Below are 26,669 nucleotides of genomic sequence, written 5' to 3'. Positions count from 1 at the left end.
CTCGGCCACTTCAGCTCCGTAAGCCGAGATAAATGGCAGTCTGGCGGCTGCGTGTGCTGTCTTATGGCACAGAGTTTCTGTAACCCGCTAAAATAGCTCTGCGTCTTCAGCAAGTCTGAGACACAGGGGGTTTTATCTCGTTTGCCTGAGAGAACTAGAGATGCTATGTCTCATTGCAGGGACGGGGATGGGGAAAGGAGGAGGGATGTTTGCACCCACAATGCGGGGTGCTTTATGTATTGCCATGTCCCCAGCAAGGAGGCCCAGCAGAAACGCTGTAGCCAGCGTCCAGGTTGCTCCTCTCCCCTGGGGACGTGAAGGTACGTCCTGTTCCCAGGGCCTGCAGGCATCAGGCCAGGCAGAAGAGGGTGCCAAAAGTGCAGAGTTTGCTCCGCAGCGCGATGAGGAGCTGGCACAGAGGACCACGATGGCTGGAGTTTCTCCACCATCATTTTCTTCTGCCTGTAAAAGCAATCACAGCTGCCCCTGTACTGCTAGTCTCGCACAGAACTCGAGCATCCTTCCCCCAGGCGGAAGGAGCAGGGAGACCCGTGCCTTTCGTCCTCTGCATATTGATTTTGAGGCAGAGGAATTGCTTTGCTTCCATCTATTATTTCGCTTGTCTTCAGAGGTGAGGTGGGGAAGGAGGGAGGGTGCTTGAGGAGAATCGGATGTATGGATCAAAGCCTTCGGGTCACTGACATGAACACTGCTCGGCAGTGTCGGGTTGTTTCTTAACAGGCATCAGGAAATGCCAACCTGCTCTCCTGTGCCCCGTTAGCCAGCAGTGCACTGCATGGATTTTTCCTCCCCCTCACATCTGTGTTGCATGTGCCGTTCTAAAAGCCTGGATCGTGGCAATGAACCCAAACCTACGCCCTGTCACGCAGCACTTGCTCCGAGACAGGCGGCTCCCTGGGTGTGAGACAGGAGATGAAAGAGCTCATTTATCTTGACAGCTGTTCAGTAGTCCTCATTTTATTTGCATTCCCTTCGTCCCAGCTCACCTATTTACCAAAGTGAATAAAAGCTTTTGCCGAACCGTCGGCTCCTGTGTATGGTATTTAAAGGGAGCGTTTTCCTGTGGCCCCTCTTGGCTCTGCAACCTGGATGCCCAACAAAAGCACCGCTGGGTTACCCCAAGCCTTTGCATTGCTGCAGTAAAACAGCGGCTGCTGCTGGCCGTGCTGCTTCACCAGGCTGCTGTGATAGAATGGGCATGGGTCATGGGAGGAGGAAGAGTATATTTACTGGTGACAAATCATATGTAGAAAATCAAATTCTTGCTGAAGGAAGCTCCTGCCAGGGAAAGGCTGGGGTGCAGAGCAAATCAGGCAACATGAGCTTCTCTGGTCCTGCGCATAGCAAACCAAACCATCCCTGTTTCCATAGGCCGGAGAGGAGCCCAGGCACGCAATGCAAATTGCCTTTGGCAGAGGAGGAAACGAAGGACCCCACCTCTCCAGGCCATCTCCATGTGGCAATTTGAATATCCTGAACCAGCTTTCTACAATTTCATCTGTGGTCCATGCTCCGAGCCATTACAGCACAGCTAAGATAATGAAATGGATGTTGTCCCCAGACCGCATGCGTCAGTTATTTTAGATGGTCCTCAAGCAGTAGCGATGTGTTTCTGAGCATCCCAGGTTTCTTGCCGAGCCCTGGCTTTTCCTTAGCAACCAAGAATATCTTTTGTTCTAAAAGATCTCTGCAGGGACATGTGGTGGGTCATCTGGATGCGGTTGGATTTTTACTGGCACCTTTACCTAAAAGGGGTCGTAAAGATCCTTACGCTTGGATAGGACTCTGAAAGGAGCATTGACAGGCACCGGAGAGACTCTTGGGAAATACGGTTTAGTGACACCTTTAACTTTTGTGTTATCTGCATTTCCCCTTTCCTGCCCTTGCTGGGTTCAGTCCCGGTGCTGGCTCCAGGGTGAGAAATTGGAGGCCTGGAAGGACGCAGGTGCAGGCTGGGCTGGGGCTTGCAGACAGGCTGCTCATTCATGGAGGTTTTATTAAGAGAAGGAAAGGCAAAACCCTAATTAGTTCAGGGAGTGAGTGAGATGCCTTGTGATCAGCTACAAGGTGAACAGTAAAGGAATGACTTGCCTTTGTCGTAGAAGGCACCTGGGTTTTGTTAATTAGTTAGAGGGATGCTAAGCAGTGCAAATGTGTTGATTTGTTGGGGGGGTTGGCACATGTTTAAATTAAGGGGAAAATAACATTTGACACTAGAACTGATACCAAAGCCCATACGAGTGAGCACCCCCAGGCCTCACAGGGATGGGCAGACACAATGTGTGCCCCTCATCCCCCGCAAAAAGCTATCTTCACACCTCTTGAAATACCCCCCGAACAAGGCTTGTGCTCCAGAGCCTGCTCTCCTGCCCTCCGTTCCAAGGTGGCTCAGGGGAGGATGCTGCAAGGTCAGGACCTGCCCCGCTGCCTGCACAGCCCCATCCCGCTTTCCCAGCATTCGGGGGCTCCTTTTGCACGTCGATAACTTGTTCAACGGGGCTATAAATAGCAACCTTCGCTCTTGGCTGGAGGACATCCCAGCGCCTCAGCCAGGCGTCCCCAGTGGGATGGAGCCGAGGTTTGTTTCCTACTCCCCAACGGGGCAGGGCTGAGCCCCAGGGGGGTCCCCGGCAGGGCTTGTTCAAGTCCCTTTGCTCTCTCTTTTCTTTACAGTCTGTCCCTTACACAGATGTAGTTCAGCTGGCAATTCCCGATACCCCCTGACCTCTCGCCGCAGCCTGGCGTCTCTCCCTCCGGCGCTCGGCGTCTCCAGACGCTGTTTCTTTCCCCTTTCCTTTCACCAAAGAGCTGCTTCTCACCGGCTGCATCTTTCCAGTGAGCCTAATTAGACAGGAGCCTAATTAGAGCAGAGCAAGAGCGGTGAGTCATTAGCAGAGCCCTGTGGGAAGCCCCAGAGCAGCCGTAAGCCCGGCGTGGGCAGAGGAGGGGGCCGGGAGGCGGCAGGGGCTCGGCTGGGTGCAGAGAAGCTGCTGTCGGAGGGAAGCAGCTCCTGTTTGCGTGTACGTGTGTAATTCCTCCAGACGGCAACCCAGAAATGGAGTGATGGGTGCTCCCCTGCCTCCCTGCACCTGCCGGAGAGCCACGCAGCAACATGCTGCTGGGCTCGCATCAGGGCAGGGGATGTCTGTTCATCCTACCCAGCCAGGGAAGTTAGAAACCACACGGGCTTTTGCTGGTGGCCCTTAAGCTTTTCTCTCCTTGTTTTGTTACTACTCATCCCTTTTAATGCACGGCTATCCCCCACGATGGAGAAGAGCCAGCATCCTGCGGACTGGCTGCCTGCTGGTGGCTGTAGGGAGAAGGATCCCCGCTGGGGTGGAAAAAGAGAGTAAGGGGAGCAGCAAAGGGCAGAATTACAATGTTTTCTCTGGACGGAGCTGCAGGACTGGGGTTAGGAGTGATGCTGGGACTGAGAGACGGGACTTTCTATCAGTCATTAAATCACGGCCTGGCTGAAAGTGCCAGCAGCTTTTTAACAAGCAGAAGTACTGCCGTCCTGGCATGGCCCTGGACCACTCCTCCAGCCTTAACTGGGAAGGGCGGCCTTCCCAAGAGAGCCAGAACTGAAAACCCACAACTTACTTATTTGATTCCTGAGCTCTGTGGTCCCTGGGGGCTGTCAGGAGGAATGAAAGGACATGTGGGATAGCCAGGATCAGTCCTCATGAACCCTCCCCCCATCTTCATTTGGAGGGGAGCACACAAATACAGAGGGGTCCTTGTCCGCGATGTCTGTGAGACGCGGCCATCAGTGGTGCAGCGTGTGCTGGGGAGAGGGAAGTGAGATGTCCAGGCGCTGACAGCGTGAAAGCCAGGCTTTCTTCCACCTAATTGGATTTGTTATTCAGCTGAGAAACGCTGAATGGCTTGGGTGGGCTCTGAGCTTGCGATTTCAGTGAGGAAGTCAGGATGGCGTGGTAAAGTAGGTCACACTGCTGCAAACAGGGTTGATGGTTTTGCACAACAGCCGATGATGTTAAATAAGGAGGTGGTGAAATGGAAAGAAAAGGGAGATTGTAAGGAAGGAAGAATAAATGAGCTCAGCCTTTGCTATTCAGATCCCACCAGGAGTCCCTGCTGCAGGATCCCGTCTTGGGGCCCCTGGCACTGCTGTCTGTACGCCGAGGGCACCGGGCTCCTGCTCTGCACTGGAGCGAGAGGGATTGGGCCCAGTTTAAATTTCCACTTGGTTGCGGGGAGCTGGGGGCAATGGGGGCAATGGTTTCTCTCGCTCTTGGAAGCTTAACTTCATTTGTGAGCAGTGTTTCCTGGAATAGGAAAACAATTTGACATGGGACATATCACAGGGAGAAGGTGTAATGCTGGGGCATTAATTAACGTTCAGAAGCTGACAAGCCAAGGACACGAGGCTTCAGTGTTTTGTACAGACACGGATGAATTTGAAAGCATGTTGGATGGCTGGAAAAAACACTCCTCCACTCCAATTATGTGTCTAGAATGCCAGAGCCAGCCTCTGGATGGTTGTGGGGCTTCCTCAGACGCTGGAGGTATTAAATCACCAGCTACGCTGCTTTTAATTGACTCTAGTGACAAAGGGAGGGCAAGCTCAGATGATAATTCCCCATAGGGCTTCATTGCACAATAGTATTATTTCAAGGGCAGCTGAGGTCAGGCTGGGAAAATGCATATTTAAAAACCAGTAAGGCACTATGACTTTCATTTAAATAAGACATAGGACTACCAGCCTTTTGCATCTGGGAGGTTCAGCGTGGTCAGTCCCTGGGAATGGCGGTCCTGAGACCTGGGCCTGGGAGAGGTCTGGTCCCGCTAGCTGCCTGCCCAGTCCCTTCTCTGAGCATCTCCCTTCCCCCTCCTCCCAAATGCTTTTTGGAGAGGGAGAAGCACCCTGCTACAGAGCTGGGGAACAGAGGTGGAGAGAGAGCTCAAGAGCAAGCTCCAGACCTGGCCAGAAAGGAGCGGTGTCCTGTCCAAGCTCTCCCGTGGGTCCGGGCGCTGCAAAACGAGGCAGGAGGTAAGAGTGGGACAAGTGCCCACCCTTTGGTGGCCTGTGTCTGCCGGCAGCAGTTTGCTGCCATGCCTGGGTCTGAGCAAGGGCCGGATCCTTGCAAGACCCTGCGCTTCTGGGAGATCTCCGTGCTGGGCTCCTGCCCACCTCCTGGGGAAGATGGCTGAGCTCGCGACACCCTACAGCGAGGGTTGGCTATAGCAAGTGGGCACGTTTCCCAGGAGCCTGGGAACATACAACCCCTGTAAGGCCATCAGACAAGACTCTTTCCCAAGCACTCACTCTCAGACAAAGCTGAGCTTGACCTGCTGAGATGGTGAAAAAGCTCTTTTAAAAAAGCAAAACAAATCACGTTTACATTTCTTCCCCTGTACCTCCCCATTAAACCCCAGCCCTGCTTTGGCTGTAGCTTTATTCCGACTGTTGCATCCGTTTCCATCTCCTATTCCCCTTTTACTTTGTTGCTGCTAACCAAGAAACCTTTGTATTTTGCATCGCATTTAATTCCATAGCAACAGGTTGCTGCTGTCACAGCAGCTGCTGATTGCTTTTGAATTGTCTTTCAGGCAAGCTCCAGAATAAATACAAAAGAGCAGGTCTTTGCATGGCTCATATCAAAGCTAGCCAGTCGCAAAGCCTCCCGAGCTGGTATTTAAAGTCCCAGAGTCCCACATAAAACCTGAATCAACAAAACTGAAAGGGATTTCATTCAGACTCACTCTTTTTTCCCCTCTTCTGCTCATCAAACAGTAATTTCTACCCTGAATCGCTTTCCCAAAGGGCTCTTTAATGAGCTTTTTCTATGGAGCCTTACACTCATATCTGCCCAGCTCACGTCAGCTAATGCTGCTGCCCACCCAGCTCCCACGGGCAAGGAGACATGTTCCCAGTCTCCTTTACAGCTCAGAAATTCAGGCTCCAAAGCCCTTTGAGACCGTGCATAACACCCGTAGGAAGTTTTGCTTCCCAAGCCCAACGGCCCCTGCTAGGAAGAGGCAAATAGGCATTTGCAAGGTTGTCATGTTTTGCCTGGTGCCTATTAGCTGCTCTGAGTGATGCTTTCGCGCTCCCAGTCCTGAGCAAAGCTGGAGCTGCTGGTCTCGCAGCAGGGGAGAGCCCAGAGCCTTCCCAGAGCAGGGCTGGATCAAGTCTCCTGCTCCTCTGGGATGGGGAGAGATGCACATGGAGGAGAAGCGTGAACAGGAACCCCAGCTGGAAAGCCCATCTTGCCTGTCAATGGGCCCCTTTTTTGGGAGCTGCAGCAGCCAAGCAAAGGCAAATATAAGGAAAACAGAAGTATAAATTCTTCTCGTCTTCCTCAGAAATTACTGGCTTTCCCTGCAGGAGTACGGCTGTGTCTGGGTTGGGCCCCCTCAACCTATTTGGCAGGTACTAGCATTGCAGACTCGCAAGTTCTCCTAAAATCATGGCACGATCAAGTCGAGTGAGAGCAGCCGTGGAGAAGGAGACATGCGATGGCCTCAGGACATGAGAAGCCCTGGACTTTATTCTCAGAACTACCACTAACCTTGGACAAGACACTTGACATTGTGCCTCAGTTTCCCAAGCACTGAAGCAGTAATAATTACAGCCGGGCTGGTTGCTTAGGAGGTTGTTTGTGAACCGCCCCACCGAATGCCAACCCTGTTATTATTCCTTGGCCCTGTTATTAGACCTAAATCCAACTTGCTTAAGAATGAAGACTCCTGTGAAAAACACACAACTGGTTTCCCAGATCATCATTTTTATTAAAGTTCACAAGCAGCTGAAGGAAAAAAAAAAAAAAAGACTAGAAAATGTAAATAAATGCCATTCAGAGCATGGCAGACTGGCTGTGCACAAAGTGCGCTCTTCCTGGCAGCAACAGGCGCTTGCTGCTCCAAAAAGACCTTTGTTGTTTGAAGCCATGTCAAGGCTTTTCATTGCATTGCATCATTCAGCTGGCCAGGCTACAGCTTAACCTAATCCAGGGGCGAAAGGCAAGCCTGGAGCATCTGCAGGACCAGATCTGCTGCGGAGGGAAGCGGGATGCTGGGGCGGTGCAGGACCAGCTTCGGCAGTGGCCAGCCCTGGAGGAGGCCAGTCGGGAGCTGCAGCCCCGTGTCGACAGCCAAAATCCACGTGCCTTCCTCCACAGCGTGAATGAGGAGCGACTCGGGCTGACAGCACCGGCACGGATAAACCCAAATACAGTTGGCAGCCAGCGTGCACAGAAAACCTGGGGCAGCTACAGCCCAACCGTTGGCAGGCAACGTGCCGTCAAAAATGCTCACGTCTCTCCAAGGTGAAGCCAGGATGTGCGGCGCGGCACGAAGGAGGGGGGTCCCTCCCCAGCCTGCCCTGCGATGCTCCCCGAGTCTGCTCGCTTTCCGTCCGAGGCTCACTAGAGGCAAGATGCCCCCTCCCAAGGCGCGAGCTTTGACCCGCTGCACCTCTGTTTCTGCTCGTTTGCTAATTACGCCCTCACCCACGCGCTGCTCAGTGAGCACGGCGGAGAAACTCAGAAGACCGGCTCTGAGCACGCAGCAGGTTTTATCTGGTGAATATCTTGGCAGCGGTGCCGGTGCCTTGGCACGCTAACAGAGCCGCCGCACTCTTCCCAGCAGCTGTGTGCGGGGAGCTGCCCGGCCTCCGACCAAATCGCAGCCGGCTGCAGCGAGGAAAGGGGAAAAAAAAAACCACCAAAACCACCATAAAAAGGCCCAAAGTGCAAAACAAAAGGCACCTGCCCTGTTTCACCGCAGTACCCAGCGCTGCTGGCAGCCGCCCCGAGCTCCCATGCTTTAATGTTTCGACAGCCATTGCCAATGCGGAGCGGCCAGAGGATGGGGAGAGCCAGGTGCTCTCAACCCCTCTTCCCTTTAAAAAACACTTCCAAGTCTCCCAAACAGCAGGCATTGCCAATGGCAAGTTCACTGCCTTTAAAAAAAAAAAAAAAAGTATTAATAGCTCTTAACCCCCGCAACCGAGTAACCAAAAGCACCTGACGGCTCCCCATGCCGTGCTTGCCAAGGGATGCAGCCTGGTGCACACCCTCCATCTCCCCAGTCCCATCAAGACGCTGGTGCCCACGAGCCGTCCCCGCACCCCCCATACCCAGCCCCAGCCCCGCAGCCAGCGCTCCCGGCTCCTCGCTGTCCTCGCGCGGCAGCCGGTGGTGGGGCTGGGTGGCCCTTGCAGCACCCCCCTTGGTGTGATGCCGGCGGCCAGGCAGGCTGTGCCTCCCACTCCTGGTGCCGGGAAGGGATGCCAAAGGCTCCTCGGAGTCCTGTGCGGGAGAGCAGGAGGGGACTCGGTCACCGCGTCGGCTCCAGCAGCGAGACAGGGGATGTGGACGTGACTGGCATCTGGGGAGGGAAAGAGAAAGCTCATTAACAGGCGTGATGCTCGGCTCAGCTCGTGCAGGGGAGCACCAGAAAAGGGGTTGCACGTTGGCAGCTACTGGGGTAACCCCCCCCACCCCGAATCCCAGAGATGGGTGGAAGTGGAAAGCAGCTGGTTTATTTGGGGTTTGGGGTATGCTTTGCTTTTGCGGGAGAGGGGAGAGAGCAGGCGTTCAGCTGGGGAGGGCTTAGAGCACCAGGGAGCCGGGCAGAGTCGTCCAGGAAACTTCTGTGGACATGACAAGGGAATGAAAAGTTGAGGGAAATGGAGTTCTGGCTTTTTTTTTTTTTTTAGGGCAGGGAGAAGGGCCCAAGAACTGGAACAGACAAAACAAAAAGACCCTTTTTCTCTTTTTCCACCAGTTCCTCCAAAACCATCCATATGACTGACATTTCCAAGGGGTTGATTAATCCAGTCTGGGGCCAAGCTCAGACTGCACATGTTTCCATCTGCCCAGGGTTAGGAAAAGCCTGATTTTCATTGACTTTCCTCCCCAGGCCAGCCACTCCCTTCCAACGCTGCCTGATAAACTGGCTTCAGAGACAACCAGCCGCTTGGAAACAGCAGCAGCGGCAAAAAACTGCAGTCCCTGTTTATCCGGCCTCGCTATTATATGCATGCAAATGGATTTCCCTAGGAGCCACCGAGAGAAAACAGCTGTGACTTCGTTCCGGCAATACCAGTGAGGTAGTAACAGGTTGCAAGCAACCAACCCAGCAGCACACCGGTGAGCTGGGGCGTTTAGGAGCCGGGAGATTACGCTGACAGTCTTTCAGGCTGCCGTTTGCAGGCACACAGGGCTTTTGCACGGGAAGATGTCCAGCTGCGAGCAGGGCTCTGCGGATGGAGCCAGGAGCGACGCACAGCAACAAAACCCTGCAGCTTCTTGCAGCTGACCAAGTGCTGTTCCACGTGGAAGGGAAGCCAAACCAGGCAGTGGTACAACCGTTTTTGCAAAAGTCTTGTTATCTAAGCTGTCATTAAACAATCGGGAAAAGTCACTGAACAGATCTGACATTTAATGTGACCACGGTATCAGAATACAGTTTTGGGCCTGGCACGCTGCCTAAATCCTTGCAGGAGCTTTGGGGCCAAAGTTCAGCTTTTAGGTGCCGGAGCTACCTCAAAGCCCGCAGCCTCTGCTGCTCAGCACCCACCCAAAAGCAGGCACCAGCTGCTGGTCCAACCCCGCAGCCTTTGCAGGAGCCAAACTTCACCGAAGGGCTCCGGTGGGAGCCACAAAATGGCCTCCGAGCTTTCAGATGAGCCCCAGGAATAAACACCCGAGCAGTGCCTGGCCACCTGCCTCCGCTTCCTAGAGCCCAGGCAGTGAGGAGGGTCCTGCAGGAGCTGAAAGGCATTGGGAGGAGAACCTCTGGCTCCTAGCTGCTACGTCCCTGTTTGTTTTGAGATGGGAGCTCTGGCATCTCCACCTCAGTGGAGTGCTTGCGGCTCAGGAGCCAGCAGAGAGGGACACAGCGACTTCCCTCTCCATCTCATCATCCCTGGCTGGAACACGCAACCGCTCAGTGGCTCCGTCTTCCCCGGTGACTGTTCTGACCCCCAGCCGAAGGCTCCTCTCTCTGGCCCAAGCCCATCTGTGATTCTGCCCCATGAAAATGAGAGCATCGCACGCGACAGAGGGTTTGGAGAAGCCACTTTCAATCTGGAGACAGGCAGCTTGCAGAACCTGTTCCTGGTACCACCTGAAGTCACCTCCTGGGAGGTGTAGAGGTGTCCCCATCAATTGTCACTGCACAGGGCTGCAGCAGACCACCCAGCATCCTCCCCTGAGCTCCGGGCTGGGCTTTGCTTGTGTTTATAAACTGAGAGTCTTTATTAGCCAAGTGCTCAGTATTTTATTTCCCTTTTGTAACAACTGGCCTCCTCGTGGCTCCACCGCCACAGGTGGGAGGAGACCAGGCTTTCACGTTTCATATTGCTAATCACGCTTGATCCCTGGAATTAACTGCAGGTAATAAGCACTAAATTAATGTCACATGGCATCCTTTCAGGGGCTCTGGGACCTCTGCCGAAAGATGCCCCAGCTCCAGCTGGGAAGGCTGAAGGCCATGCCCTTGAGGAAACGTTTCCAGCAGACCAGTTTTATGCTTTAAATGGAAAGCAGGCTTGGTGTTTTATGATCAACATTTTTCAAGGTTGTATTATTTGGGTTTCAGGGCCAGTATGAATGCAACCTCACCAGTTTATAGGCACGAAGGCGGGTTTTTTTCATGGGTACAAAGTACTATTTCCTACCATGAGATTGCCCAGGCCTTTCCCCACCAGCCCAGCTTGTCTGCTCCAAGGGCACCTTGGATGGTCCCTCCTGAGCCTTCACCAGCTGAGGGGGGTTCCCATAGGATTAGCATTCCCAAAACACACCAGCACCTGGGCACGTGCTGGCCAGCCTGCCTTCTGGGTGTCCCTACTTGAAGAAGGATCCCACAGGGACCAAAACATTTGTTGCAGCAGAGATGTGACACAGTGGGAGCTGTAAGCCAGAAGATCCTTTGGCCAGACCTGCTATAGGACAACAGGGTAGTTGTAGAACCCTATAGCCAGTTACCCCAGTTCCTGAGCCCAGTTTTGGCACAGTTGCAGCCAGGACAGCCAAGACAAGCATGTGGGATGTGGCTGGTGCTGTGTGGGCAAGGCATGCACATCAGAGACATTCAGGTCTGGCCTTCATCCACCCGTCTTGGTGCTTTATTAAGAAGCTGTCACAGTGGCTGAAGCCATAACAATAACTTAGGTTTGGGTTTTTTTTTTTCTTAAAAAAAAACAACAAAAAACACTCTAGAAAAATGAAGTGAAGAGACATTCTGTCTGGCAAGAACTCATGTATATTTTAAATACTTCTTTTAACCAAAGAGTGGAAGCAAAGCCAAAAAAGCACATAAAACCCTCACACAGCGACTTTTCACCAGTTTTATTTGCAGGTTGGCATATTACAATTCCTAGTTTTCTTGTGCTTGTGCCAGGCTCCAGATTACAGGGGGAAAAAAATATCTATACAACCCCCACAAAGCTCTTTATTAGGTCTGAGCAACCCAAATACAGTACAGAGGAAAAAAGGTAGGAGAGGAAAATAACATCTCTGTGACTTTGGAGACTGCTTTTTATTTGGTGGCTGAAGAATCAACCCCCACCTCAAAATATTCCCTATTCCTGTTCCCAGCAGTGCAGCTGGTGTTGAGCTTTAATATTCAGACACATCTGCTACCAGAGAAAATTAATTTTCAGCTCTAGGATGGCTCTTAAAGGGAGGCCCCATTGACCTGAGTTGAAAATGATGGAGTCCTCACACTCTTTGCTGCAATATTTAATAGCTGAGTGGCAGTTAATTAGATTACTGAGCTACTGTGACAGATGCTAGGCAACGCCTGAGGAGGAGAATTTGGAAAGGCCATTATCTTCCAGTACTAGGAAAGCTCTCGGAGATCTCATTTTAACCCTTTCCACTCTTGCCCTGCCCTCACTGTGGTCCAACCCATGTTAAAACCAGGTGTTTCACAAATCAAAGGCCAGCACAATGCTCTGGGTGCTTTTTCTCCACCTGAGAAAAGCAGGTGGTCACGCTGGGCAGATGCCCAGCAACGGTGCCAGGAGCTCCTCCTTGATTCCCAGCTGGCATCAAAAGAGATGCATCACTGGGAGATGCCAGTAACTTCACCCGCTGGGTGATTCCCAGGCGCACCAACCACACCAAGTGGGAAGCAGGGAAGTGAGAGGGTGTTAGAGGGTTTGGGCAGCATTCTTTCTTCCCTGTATTAAGTGAAGTAGATTTTGATGAGTCTATGGAAGAATTTCCCTCCACACAGTTCCCACTTGCCAAATAAAACCTTAAGTGAAGCTTGTCAATCCTGCCCCTATACGCAAGGGTTTCCTAGCTCCTTCAGCTCGCTGGGATGTAGTCTCTACCCGCCAAAGCAGGGTTGTGTGTGTTGCTGGCACTGTGAAACCTGCAGACTGAGCTAGCAGAGGTGTTACAGACTTGCCGGGAAGATGACGCTATCCAAGTGTTGCCTGTACCAATATCTGCTTTCACAATGCAAGGTGAGAGGAGTTTTTGGCCTTTGCCTGGCCAGCTGCATCTTAGCACAGATTGGTGAAGACATGCAAAGCTCTGTGGAGCAAAACTGGTAACAGAATGGCATCCAGACATCCCACTGGGGAGGAGAGAGGAGGAGCCAACAGCCCTGTCGCAGTGGCATTGCAATAGCACCTTCCCTGAGCAAGCAAGAACTGGAGCATCAGAATGAGACAGGACATCATGAGTTTCCACCAACTTTCTTATTTTCACACACCCCAAAATACCGATAAACACATTCTTCTTCTGGTTACAAAACCCCCTCCTCCCACTCAGGTCTCACACAGAAGTCTCAGAAGTTCTGATTTAACAAGCAACGGTTTGGATGTTAAATAAACACCAGGACCATCAAATGCACCATGGCTTCTAAGCTTTTGCTTCTGCTACCCACTGAAAGGTAAATACAGAGCATAAAAAGAGATCCAAGACTTGCCGGCATCCCAAGGGTCACTTGCCTACACGTTCATCAGCTCCGAATAAATCACCCAGATGCTCAGCAAAAATATTGAACTACTGAGACTTTTTCCAAAGCACCTGCTGCCCTAGTATCTCCCAGGACTCACATGCAAGTGCTTTTAGAAACCTTAACCCCCTATACCCCAGGGGGACAGGTTGTATTCCATGGTGATAGCCATGAGAGCAGACATGGACGCACCTACCCTCCCCTGCCCATCCACGCATAGACACTGGCACATCCAGCTAGCTTGGAGCAGAGGGAGAGGAGCTGCGGGCTGCATACAGCCATCTATGCAGTTGTATCTTTAAGATACTGGGAGGATCATCTGGAAACAAGAGAAACCTGGAGCTAGCTAGACTTACAACATCGCAGAAGTGATTACTCTTTTCTGGCACTGCATCCCACCTTTAAATGTACCCTTCTCATAAAACACGAGCAACCTGGAACCCGTGGCTTTGGCGTGGTGTGTGCAGATGCAATTGAGGCAAGACAGCGAGTTTCAGTTTAAGAGGAGGAGACCCTTACCTTACTGACCTCCTGGATACAAGCCCCCGAGCCCTGACCCTCATCATGATGGCAAGTGCTTCCACGTGCTGACAAAAGCTGTGGGGATGAGCGAGTAAGGCACCGTTGTGATACAGTTCCACGTGTCTGACGTAGGGTCGTAGCAGTCCAGCGTTTTGCACCTCTGAGTGCCAAAGTAACCCCCCACCACGTAGAGTTTATTCCCCGAGGCCAAAGCGTGGCATGACATGCGCTTGGCTGTCATGTCCCCAATTCGTGTCCACTGGTCCGTTTCGCAGTCAAAGCGGTAGGCGGATGCTGCCGTGAACTCGGTGTCTCCTCCCATGATGAAAATCTGGCTGCCCAGGACAGCGGCTGCTGTATAGCGCCAGGGCTGTGGGCATTCGGCTTTGATCATCCACCGATTCTCAGCTGGATCATAGCACTGGACTTTGGATACCATGTCTCGGTGAATGCTGGTCCCGCCAAAGACAAAAAGCTTGAGCCTGGCACTCACCACCGCAGCGTTGCTCACTCCATCTCTCAAAGGAGCCACCATTGTCCATTTGTTGGATATGGGATCGTACTTCTCCACTTGCTTCAAGGAGACAGAAGGAGATGCAGGAAAGACTCCAGCTACTGCAGTGTGACCGCCAACCACATACAGGCAGTTTTCCAATTCAGCCGAGCCGTGCCCAAACCGAGCTATTAACATTGGGGCAGCTTTTGACCATTCCTCATGAACGGTGTCATACACCCATACGTCTTTTGAGACCCCATTCTCCGAGCCCCTGCCTCCAGTGATATATACTTTGCAGCCGATGGCACAGGCACTAAACTCCTTCCGTGGACTGGGCAGGTCTGCTTTGGGGATAATTTCCTTTGCTTTGTGATCCACTTGGTAGATCTTATCACACATGAAGGTCTGTCCTCCCAGGATCAGCAACGTGTGCCCAGCTTTGCGAGGCCTGGCACAGGGACTGGTGACCACCCCATCATTCTGGAGGATCTTCTTCTTGCACTGAATTGCTTCGTCCAAGACAAGTTTGTTCCTTTCATCCACCATGATCAAGTCCTCAGAAGCCAAGGCTTCCTTGAGGCATTCAGAAGGAAGCAAGGCCAGACGAACGTTCCTCAGAAGTTCTGGGAGATAAGCCTTTCGCTCATCCAGATCGTATTTCACCCACTGGATGACAGCCTTAAAGACCTTTTCTTCATCCTCAATTTCCAGCTCATCACTGGAGATGAGGTCCAGCAGAGTGTCCTTGGAAAGGTTGTTGAAGTCCTCACTCTTGTGAACAGTCTCAAAGTTGACCAGGCACATCCTCCAGGAGAGCTCATAGAGCCGCCGGCACTGATGAGCATCCGAGAGCAGCATCATGCCCAGGCAATTGGAAGGGTAGAGGTTCTTCTCCAGGAACTCAGCCGCCGCGTCTCGGACATCATGGAACTGCAGCATGTCTCCAGCCTCCAGGAGGGACTCAGCATTCTCCTCATTGATGATGATCCGAGAGGAATAAGCAAAGTCCAGCAGTAGCTCCAGCACCTCTGGGTGGAGGCTGTCATGGAAGTTCACCTCATCATCCAGGCTCTCCCGGAGGCCGTTGCTAAACATGGCTTCAAAGTACCTGCTGGAGGCAGCCAGCACTGCCCGGTGACATGGGAACGACCTGTTTCCTGCCCAAAGGGTGACATCGGTGAACATGCAGTGCTTCCGCAGGGTGTTCAGATGGGACAAGACGCAGTCCGGGTGAGAAGCTTTGTGAAAAAGCAAGATGTTCATGGAGCCGGTGCTAGTCCGGGATTTACGGTTCTCGTGGACGCTGACTGACATGATGACAGTGCTCTTTCCTGCAGAGAAACAAACAGAAAAAACATTATTCTCTTGTCCTTACTGATGTAAGGCATGGAGAATATATGCATTTGCTATCCAACCCTGTGACACTGTCAGTGGACCTCAGACGTGAAGCACCAGGTGACACCCCAGTGCTCCTGCTCTGTGGGTGCTCCTGCACCCTCACTTGCAGGGCCCATGCCTCCTGCACCTTCACATCCTCCAAAAATTTAGCTCAGCTAGACTCAGGCTGAGCAGTGTGGGAAGGCAGAGCGGGGTGAAGGGGGAAATTCTACACTTTGGTTTCAGCAACGGAGCAACAAAGTGAAGCAATCAAAACCCAAACTTGATGGTAAATTGTCTCCACAGCCCCTAGAGGGTATTGGCAAACCGCAGAAGAGTTATTTTTCCTTAGAAAACAGCACTAAGAGAGCAGTCTATCCAGGATAAAGGGCATCGGTCTGTTCTTGGCTCAGCAGAAATCAAGTTTGGCTTCTGATTTTCATGAAGATTACTGCAGGTTTAGGAAAGGCAATTGCTACAGGTTTTATTTATGGAATATTTAGCTAGCAGCACAAGCAAAAAGCTTTGAACAAATTTTACCAAATCCTTTCATTGTAATTTTTTGTTGATAAAACTCACCAGACACTTCATGTGACTTAAACATTTTGCAGGACAGATTGACATCAGAGAATAAGACAAAAGAGACAGCTAAATAGTGCTTTTTAAGAGACAGGCAGAAGCAAACACAAGCTTTTATTAGCTACTATTTCATTTAAGTGCTACTTGATACCTATCCTTGCCTGTAGAAGAAAAACCCTTTGGACCAATCAAATTAATACTACTTAGATGATAAAATCCAAGTCATTTACTCCAAAGTATTTTAGCCAGCTCTGTTTTGTTCCCCATGTAACTAAAGTAGACAGACAGATATGCATACAGTCCTCTCTTACAGCAGAAAGTCAGTACTGAAGCTGGTAGCACGACCGTCCTGAGGTTTGAAAAACAAGCCCAAAAAAAAAGGAAAAATGGCGTCAGCCTGCTGTGCCTCCGCTGTGGGCTCCTGTGGCAGCAGACACAGCAAAGCCATCACAGGCACTACACTAGGTGACATTCATTTTTCAATAAAAGAGACTCTCCCTGGCTAACAGTAGAGCTTGCAGGCAGGCAGCCCACTAAATGAACTAAAGATGGGGGCATGTCACAGAGCTCGGAGAGGGGGGGTTGAACTGTCCCAGGAGCATTTTGGCACTTAGAGCAGGGAGGACCCTCTTTGGATGCACAGGAGCATCAGGGGCTGCTGCCTGCAGCTCAGCTTCCCTGCCAACACAAGGCAGCCACCAGAACAGCTACAAGCTGGGGACAGTGGCCCTAATTCACAGAAAAAAGGGTTGCTTGAGAAACACTATTCAGCTCTGCTGTATCTTCTCTCTCACCCACACTATTTTTTCTACCCTGCCTTCCCAGAAACACTGCAGTTTTGCTTTGCAGACTAGAGACGCCAGGGCTGAAACCCCATGGCATCTTGCTCCAGCCACCTAATTGTTTAGAAATCAGTAATTAGCCACACAGATATAGCTAGGGAAGGGGTTTTCATTGGGTTCTTTTTGTTGTTGGGTTGTTTTTTTTTTACTTGCTCTTCCCAGCTCAAGGTTTCTCGAGGGTCTTCCTCCCCTGCAAGCACAAGGTCTACATATCAGCCCTGTCCTCCCCAGCTAGGCTGAGCTCACAGCCCCAGCCCCAGCCCTGCACTCAGGGTGCCGGGGGAAGCCACGAAATGCCGAGAGAGCGGACGCAGTGCTCCCAGGCTGCTGGCAGGTCACAGCCTTGACCTGGCGGAGACCTGGAGCTGCACAACCCTCCCACGCTCCACGGGTGGATGACCTCAAGCAGAGGCGGATGGCCAGATAAGCTGCCTGACTCACGCTCTGCTCGCGCGCTTCCTACCCCCTGCTTCTCCAGCGCCTCCAAAAGAGTCCAAATTCGACAAATAGCTGTGGGCACGTCCCTCCTTCCCCACCCGCTGCCATGAATTATTGAGGTTGGTTTTCCGGAGGCCTCATTCATTCCTCGGGGCTGTGTCGCAGTCCAGGGAAAAGGTCTCTCTGTGCTTCTCCGTGCAGAAACGATAGCTTGCCCAAGCAGCCACAACACTTACTTGGCCTCTGAGCCAGGCAGGGGCATCGACATGGGTATTTGGGTTGGATACGTGCATGCTCGTTGCCAAAATCCCTGCAGCCTGGGGCTGAGGCTGCCAAACTCATTTTGCTTGTGATCGGAGGCTGTGCAGAATCAAGGCTCCAAAACAGGAAGGAAAATGCCATTATGGAGCAGCACTTTGAAGCGCATGTGAGGGAAACGGTTTCCAACACCTACATCCACCACATGGACAACACTAATTTAAGAGGTTATATGGATTCCCGTGTCAAAGCTCTGTAATGCTAAAGCAAGGAATACAAATGAAACATTTATGAGTCTGCTAAAAGCTATTGATTTAGGTTCCTATTCCTACAACCTCAGAAACCACCCTGCCATTGCTACTGCTTTCTGTGCTCACAGCTCAGGTCAGCTATTCAATGTTAACCTTTGATTTGCTTATGCACAAAAAATTAAGCAATTTAAATAGGACAGCTGTGGAAACAAACAGAAGGATTGCAGGAAGGCAGCATCATTTTTTCTGACACGAAGATTAGAAAAGCCACTACTCAGAATGGAAGCAGCAGGTCATTTAGAAATTAAAAATGTCTATATAAAAGCTGCAGCAGAGCCACTTTATATATATATATATATACACACACAGACACATATATGTATACACACACACATACACACACATAAAATCTCAGGCTTCTAACATCAAACACCTTGCCCAGGGCACTGAGTAACCAAATAATATTTCTAACCAATGGGTACCAAATGGCATCCAGGGAATAAATTGGCAGGTTCCAGTCCAGTCCCCATTAGCACTGCTCTTCATATCACCTTGTCCCACTACAGGCACCAACTGATCCCCAGTAGAGGCACAAGGCTGAAAGCTAAAGAGGACACAGTCACAGCCCCTTTACTTGGCCTCTCCTGGATCCAGGTTCTGACACTGGATGTCACTGGTCACAGATCAGCAGCGCTAGACTGACCATTAAACTGAAACTAAAGCAGGCACTGAACAATGGTGTGCAGCCATCTCACCAGCAAGGCTTGCTTGTGGTTTCCAGCAACTTCTAAACAGCTTGTTTTGAGGGTTTCTTGAATCCTACCATAACTGGGCACAAGCAGAAAAGTGGCAGGTACTAATTCTTCCCCTCACAAACACACCCCACCGCATCTCTCAGCCTACCAGAGAACTTGGCATCATCCCACCCGTATCAGATGAACAGGAACTGCAGGTAGCAGCTATTTCATCTGATGGGTTTCTTCCAAAACCTAGCAGCCTTATAATCCTCAGAAGCCCATAACTAAAAGGATCTTCTACAATTTTCGTGATGCGCACAAACGTATGCTTCAATTTAGGCAATGTTTAACTGCAGCAATGAACAGGCTGGACCCATGACGTGCTCTTATAGGCACTTCTCAGAAGCAGATGCATGCAGAGCAGAATTTGGCCCCTACCACATTCCTCGCTTCCCTTACCCAGCTACCAAGCTAAAGAGAAAAAACAGAACCACTCAGAATGCGGAATATTTTACACAAAGAAACCTGTCAGTGGCTCCTGCCAAGCTCCCACCTGCTCTGCAAGAGCTCAGGGCGTTATCGGAGCTCCCAGCTGCATCTTCCATCACACAAGGAAGCCATCACTAGGACAGACGTGTCAACGCAAATAGCAGAAGGCATGACCTGAACAAACTGGGTCTTGGATTTCTCCATACTGCATTCATTTTTTTTCCTTCGAAAGGCAGTTTTTGAAAAAAATAAGTATCTACTGCATAGCCTTTTAGAAGGATCTTACTGCACGCAGAGGCAGACGATAACCCTTCTTCCATATGGATGAGAGCAGAGGGGCATCAGCTTTTTGACACCTCTCCAACACTGCCTGCTGGCTATAGTATTCCCCTGGCTGTCTGCAGCCTTTGTACAACAGGTATAGGAAAGACAGGTTTTTTCAAGCAGAGCAAGATAAGGGTGCTTTGGAAATCTTTCCACTCACCCACACAGGGCAGAAAGCAACCCCGAAGGAGGGCAGGAGTTGGCTCAGGGAGAAAAGGGCCCTCGAAACTCAGCTCATGAAGAAAACACCCCAGCAGTCTCTCTGGACAGGACAAGGCTGGCAAAGAGAACAAGGGGAAAAAAACAAAACTACAGAGACGGCCAAACTCCCCACCCAAACAACGGCCATAGCCGTCCTGTCCAGGCGCCCCTCGCTTCCTACAAGCCATGCCCCAGCAGAAGGCTGTCCCTCCCAGGCTGGCGGGTCACCATGTCGGAGCCCTGCTGGTATGGGTCATTTAGGAGAACCTCAGGAAGCACTCTCTTACCTCTTGAAATATCCAAGCAGCACTTAGAAATCAGATACTTTGAAGCCGTTATCAGGCCCTGCTCCCCAGTCACAAAAGAACTGCATATGAAAGGACAGCTCAGAAGGACTATTGATACATGAACTTTATTTAGCTAGGCTCGGGGTTCCCCCCTCCATCTTAAACCAGCAGGCTGTCCACAAGTCTCCAAGTTCATTCACTATCTGCAGGGAATCACCAGCTGAGATGCTGCTTCCTTTCAAGAGGACGATATTTGAAAGTGAATAACATGTTCCCCAGTGGGACTTCAGCGAATCAAGAATCATTTCTGCTTAGAAGGGCAAAACTACAGGATTTATGAGTGTTCTCCCAAGACCGTGAAGGTTGGCTGAACACCAACAAGGAGCCCAAATCCCAGGAACTGAAGCTGGCACTTTCAGTTTGCCAATCAGACTTTCAGAGAAGCAGCAAGCGTTCCTTTTTGCCCCACTCAACCATGAACTATTTAAAGCTGTAAATAAGTAAATAAATAAGCAGTAAGGCTCCCTGCTGGCTCAGCTCAGAAGACCTGGAAGAAGCTGCTCATGCCGCAGCGGAGATTCATTCCCAAGCAGTCAGTCACGCAGGCCCTCCACGTATGGACTGCTCTACAACCTATAGCCACTCCATCCAAACCAGAGCAGACCCGCCTCGAGCGGCCAGCGATGGTTGCTTCCGCAGGGAGGCAGGCGTAAGACTAATTTTTATTTTCTCTCTGATTTCATCGTATCACCCACAGGGTGAAATGCCGTCTTGAATTCAGTCAAAGTTCAACTTCTCCCTGGAAGCGGTGGGATAAATTCTCTACCCATTAGTAACGCACCTGCTTCCTCGTCCCAAATATCTGTACCTTCCCAATGCCTTTAGGGACTCCACCACCTGGTGCTGGCCAGCAATGCCATCCCAGGACAGAATTACTGGTATAGAACCAACTTCCCCTCCTTTACTGTACAGAGTAGCAAACTAGAAACCTAAAGTCACTTACTGTGTTGTCTTCATGGGGAAGAGCTCCTTGCAAAGCTGCTTAGGAGAAAGAGCCAAATGCAGAACCCAGATACAGCTGTGTTTCAGATGCAATTTTCCAGTGTTGGAGACCATCAAAAGCTTTGAGAAGGGGGATCTATTACACCCAGGCATTCGCGTACTCACAGACACATCTCGAGTGTCAAAACCAGAAAAAAGCCAACAGAAAACAGGAAAAGAGGGTGGGGGAGGGAGACAGAAAACAAGAAAGGGGAAGAAACAAATGTAAAGATGTTTTCAGATGATTTTCATGTCCTTGCGCAACACAGTGGGCTATCAAGTATACAGCTTGGAGCTGCTTGAAATGCTCGATACTAATAATGCCCTTCTGTAAAGAGTGCTTGAGATGAAAGGAATTAAAATACACCTGGCATTTAGCACAGCACTGCACTTGTTGAGTGTGGAGCTTGGGCTGCTGCCAGGTGGGCAGCAAAGGACCTTTACCACATCATCCCCCAGGCGTGCTCTCTGCTCTGTCCATACTCCTGCGTGCCTGGATGCAGACTTTGCTCTCTAACAAATCGTGTTCATCTCCAGCAGCTCTGGTGGTTTGCCCTGTCAGCCAAATTTGTTCTTGTTTTCTTCACGATGACTAATGCAGCAAAGATGTAACTGTGATTTTGCACGCTGGAATTCAGGTAACGTAACTCTGCTGTGAATCAGAGGGTATCTCTGTAACAGAGCTGAATTTGGCCTTCCTGACAAATTCTGGTTGTTTCATCATATTTGCAAATAGGCAAGCAAAGACAGATGACTCCATCCCCCCAGTGCAGAATTTCTGATCCTGCCCCAGCCTTTGAGAATGGAAGGCATCCTTATCATTTCTTCTCATTTTCTCACTTTCTAGTCTAGCCTGTATATCCTAGACAGAAAACAGAGAGACCATGTGAAAGGCTCCTTCTGTTGGCTCAGACAGAAACTGGGAGGTTTTCCAAGCCCAATTCTGTAGGCTCCAGGAGATCTGATTGTCTGGAGAAGGTCCGGGCACATATCTGAACATCAACATGCTTACTAAAGCAAAGCTGAACTCAGAAACTCGGTCTGTCCATCAGCGCTTCATATCCCATTCTCACTAGTACCCACCATTCCTCCCTTTAAACCTGTGCTCCACTCTGAGCCCAAAGCCACTGCAAGAATCTACTGAATGCCACTTACCATAGAAAACAAAAGTAGTATTGCCAAGCTGTACCAATTAGTGAGGTTCTTGTTCTATCTTGCACAAGCACTGGTAAAAGGGGTGGTAGTGCCTCAAATCTGTATGACACAAACTAATCTGAGCCAAAGATGACCATGTTCCAACCAAAATAAAAATACCCACAGGAAACCCACTTTGCATGCAATATGTGCAGTTTTATTTGCAAATCAGGTTTTGGACATGCTACTCTGCAATTGAGATACTCCATAAAGCTTTCTGAGCTACCTGTGAGGCAATCAAATAAAGTTCACGTTCACCACTAAGCACACTGGCTTTGCAGTTCCTGGGAATACCACACCCTCCTACAACCACTATCCGGATCGGGATAAATAATGCTTTTAGCCACAGTTCAGGCTCCAGACAATAGCTTTTCATTGCTACGCCTTAACCCCAGTGGATCTTTTCAGAGCCCGTGATTCATTTCAGAGGCTGCCGTGGGGTTTTGTCCTCCCCGCCTGCCCTCTAGCTCCACTAGTGAATAAATCCCATTCTGCCAGATCAATCACAGTCACTTTGCAAAACAAATGCGGGGCTGCAGAGGAGGCAAGCGAGTTTGCAGTCCAGTCTCCCAAATTATACACAAAAAAGCTCCAGAATGGAAACAATCTACTTGATCGCAGTATCTACCCCAGCCCCATCTGGGCAGGATAAAGTCCTTTTCAAGCAAGCCAACTTGCTAATGTGCTGCAAAAGCAAAAGGCCTTTGGTATTTCAAATACAGAGGAGTGGAACCACATGCCACTTCCCAGGGAGAGTTTAGAAGATGAGATGTGGTATACGTCAAATTAATGCCAGAATCACCACTGCAGTTGCTGACTCCAGAAAGCGTATTCAGATCCTCCCACTCTCTCTTTGCATACTGTGCCCAGCTGCCGGCGCTGAGGTTGGCAAAGCTGATTGCTCCGATGGTCAGGCTAACCAGAAGCCCTGCTACAGACGCTCATACCAAACAGGTCTGTCTGCCTGCTGTCAGGGCAGGATTTCAATTTTGTGCCTGGCCAGTTAACCTGGGGTTTTGTTTTGTCTCCCCCCGTCCCCTGTCAGGCAGGAGATCTTGGTGCAACTGCCAGCTTCGATTTGCAGGAGCTCATTTGCAATTGTGGCCGGAGTTCAGAGCCGTGGCAATGGGAGGCCCTCAAGCCTTCTGAACCGATAAGCCCCTGGTGTTGATGGGCATGGAAGACAGCCATTCCCAACTGGACTGTAAAGCACTGACAGACATTGAAGGGTCTGGGGCTGCAAGACAGAGCATTGCTTGTTGCCCTCTGGCTCTGGACAGAAGGGACAAATGTGACACCCATCTCCGATCTTTTTGTTTCAGTACTAACACAGCATCAAGCCACGCACTCAGCTTGCAAGTTCTGGATCAGCATGGGAGCGCTGCAGCAGCCCAGGCTCTCCTGGGCATCTGTGCACACATTGTAAGCAAACCAGAGCGATTGCCAGCATGCTACAGTAATAAATTTGCCTCGCCACAGTCTGACAGGCTATCATATAAAACTGGTAGTCTTTGCAAAGTCTAATGGTCAGCGAGTAGACAGTGGTTATGGGACATGCAACACTCCCAGGCTCGAGCAGTGGGGGGAACGCAGAGCAGCCTGTACTGGCTGGAGTGATACTAATAGTCACTGAGGGGATATAAAGTTGATAAGCAAAGACAGACCAATGTGATGGTGGTTAAAGGTCAGGCCAGGGGGCTTGGGGCAGCTTGTTACAGCTAAATGATTCGTAGCCGGCATTCTTGCAGCCACTGTCTTAAGCAATGCCAGCTACTTCCACTGCAATTCAATTACAGTCTATAAAAGATGGGAATAAACCTACTCCTCAGTTCAAGCGCTGACACTGCTTCTTCAGACCTGCCCCTTCCACAGTCCCCAAGCGTCAGCCGCCGTCGCTGCCGTGGATGGCCCGGGCCAGCTCTGCCCGTCCTGCTCCACCTACTCACGCCCAAGGCCAAGGCACTGCTCAACACCTTCTCTTTTGTAATGCTGCCACTTCCCTCCCCATCTCGCAACGCGCTGCCCGTCCTCTTCCACCTCCACAGATGACCACATCCCGCCCTTCCTGTTTCACTCATCTACCTCCTCCACATTGCCCAAAACCTCCTCTGGCTGTTAAGAAGGACCTGAACTCCTGCAGGCTTTGGGGAGCAGCTGGTTACCACTGTAAGGACAAGAACGCTATCATAATTCACACGTACGTACGTACACATAGACACGCACACGCTCCTTGTCCCCATCCAGGACCATGTCCAGCACTCACTCCAGCGCCGGAGGGACCATATTATGTATCAGACATATGCTTATTTTCACACGTTTGGAGTACGTGTCATGCAGCGTCTTGTCACGGGCTCCCAAGCCGTCTGCTTTCATGAATTTCATTTGCCTAGCTCCTTCAGTTGAACAATTTTCAACTGGCCTTATCTCCTCTCTAAAACCACATCAGAGACACCATCCTCACCGCTTGAGTTACTTGAGCCTGCCCCAAACACAGCATGGGAGGCTACTACAGGGCACCTCTGCATGCATGGTGAGGCAGAAGGACTTCAGATAACAATCTTCAAATACTTGAGAAAATGAACAAAAAAGGGATAGGAAATTTAAGTTACTCAGTGCTGAAGCTGCTTACGGTCTTCTGTGTCCACATCACGGTGCGACTAATTTGCTTCTGCAGCAAATTTCACTCTGGTTTTAGTCCTGAGAATCTTGTGCCCACCCCACACCTTCCCGCTGCAGAGCAAACTTCCACCTATGCCTCCTCCCCAAGTGCTTTACTCAATACAGCCTTATCAAAGAGACAAACCAGAGCAGATGGTTAGGGTTAAAGACACAAAAGAGACAAAATGTGTTTTCAGATAAGATTTGGTCTGAAGCAGCAAACAGGACAAGGAAAACAGACAGGCCCCAGAAAGGGTCCCATCTCACTAAGGAGTCAGACCCCTTGCAAGATGGACAGAGAAAAGAAAGTACATGAGAGCTCAAACCTGTTTTACACCTACTCCGAAAGGAGACAATTACCAGAGAAGCAATCAGTAGCACAGCTGAGTTAACAGTAGCAGCTGGCCACCACCAGTAACGTGCTGGGTGTGTTACAAACATCTTGGGTTGGTCCTAAGGCAAGTTTAATAAAAACAAGCGTTACAAGACATTGGAAGGAGGGAGAAGACACGGGAAATTGTCAAAGTATAAAGGTTATAGAGTTGCTTGTTTTTGCTGTGGCTCTGGATCCATCCTGGGGAGAAAGTAGTACATTTGGAAGAAGACTACAAAAGCTATGGCCCACAGCACCCTGACAAAGTCGCTCCAGCAGATCACAAGAGAAGACATGCAGAGATTGCCACAAAAAGAAAACAGAAACCAGTTATGAAACTAGGGCTCTCCATATAAATAGTATGAGACACTTGGGTGTCTGCTTATGAATGGCTGAGGACAGAAGATTTTCCAAGCATAGATTTGGCTAGTCTAAGCCTCCCACGCCAACAACTACCAGTGCAAGTGGATGTATGAAAAAAATAAAGCACCCCCCGCCCCCCCCCCCCAAGTACCAAAGAGGCAAGGCACCCCCCCCCCCCCCAAGGACCAGAGAGGCTTTTAACTTTTTTTAAATGCAAAGGGGCCTGTAAGGACAGCAGAGGGATGGAGAACAAGTTTTTCTTTGCTGTCAGCTCAGCTCCGTCATTGACACAAACCTGCACACTTCTCTAGACAGGTTTACTTGAGCTGATTTCATCAGGAAGGCTATGGAAGTTGTGTCCCTTAAACCGCAGTTTTGAGAGAGACAGGTACAAGGGGGGGGGAAGCAGTGCCACTTTCATATTTGAGATGAATAGCAGCTTAGGTTTTGGTTTTTGGGGGTTTTTTTGTGGTTTTTTTTTCCCTGTAAAAGAGCAAAGCCCCTCACCTCCCTAAGCATTTCACTGCCAGCTTTCTACACCTGTGAACCCGCCCGCCAACCGCGGTGCTCCGAACTCCCCGGCGAGCCCCGGGGCCGGTAACCGGGGCGGCACGCTGGGTGCCCTTCCGCCGGGAGACGGTCTGCCGCCGGGCCGGCAGGTCCCTGCCCTCCCCCGGCTCCGAAGCCCCGCAAAAGCAACGCCGGCCTTACCAAGAGGGGCCAGAGCCGCATTCAGAGGCGGCGGCTCGAACCCCAAGCTCCCAAAAACCAACTCACCGTCTCTCTCCGCGCCCGGCCAAGCCGAAACCTGCGGGAGCCCCGGAGCCCCGCAGGGCGCCCGGCGGGGAGGAAGGAGGGCGGGCGGACGGGCGGGCAGCCCCGGGCGGAGCGCGGGCGGTGCGGGCGGCTGCCCGGCCCCAGGCGCGGAGCGATGCGCGGCCGCGGCGGCGCCCCCGCCTCCCCCGGCCCGGCCCGGCCCCGCGCGCTCCCGGCATACAATGTCAGCGGCGGCTGGAGCCTGCCTCGCGTGGGACTTCGGGGGCGGGGCCGGCCGCCGCCTCCTCCGCCAGTCAGGGAGCGCCGAGAGCGTGACGCGCGTCTCCGCCTCGCCCCCCTGCGGAGCGGCGCATGGGAGGGGGCGGGCGCAAGCCGGCAGTAGCGACCAATAGGAGGAAAGGAAGGCGGCTTGGGGGCGGGACGAGGGCCGCCCGGAACTCCCCGGGTCCCACGGCCCGCCTTCCGCCCTCGCAGCCCTGCTGAGCGGCTCCGC

General features: G+C 51.3%; 1 protein-coding gene across 3 annotated transcripts; it reads right to left on the bottom strand.

Moving 5' to 3' along the window:
* Positions 1–6,753: 6,753 nt before the first annotated feature.
* On the bottom strand, positions 6,754–26,381 carry KLHL25 (kelch like family member 25). Of its 3 annotated transcripts, none has more exons than XM_069798472.1 (3): positions 26,111–26,381; positions 13,489–15,318; positions 6,754–8,376 (listed from the first exon to the last, which is right to left on the bottom strand). In XM_069798472.1, exon 2 carries the CDS (start codon positions 15,299–15,301, stop codon positions 13,532–13,534), a length of 1,770 nt encoding a protein of 589 aa, XP_069654573.1. In that variant the 5' UTR covers positions 15,302–15,318; positions 26,111–26,381; the 3' UTR covers positions 6,754–8,376; positions 13,489–13,531. The 3 variants fall into 3 exon arrangements, with proteins under 3 accessions (XP_069654573.1, XP_069654574.1, XP_069654571.1); XM_069798473.1 differs by having other exon boundaries at positions 26,173–26,381; XM_069798470.1 differs by having other exon boundaries at positions 26,177–26,380.
* Positions 26,382–26,669: the final 288 nt, after the last annotated feature.

The sequence above is a fragment of the Haliaeetus albicilla genome, chromosome 12, assembly GCF_947461875.1.
Source record: "Haliaeetus albicilla chromosome 12, bHalAlb1.1, whole genome shotgun sequence".
Classification (NCBI taxonomy): Eukaryota; Metazoa; Chordata; class Aves; order Accipitriformes; family Accipitridae; genus Haliaeetus; species Haliaeetus albicilla.
The sequence above is the reverse complement of the archived record's forward strand: the minus strand, read 5'-3'. Positions and strand labels throughout refer to the sequence as shown.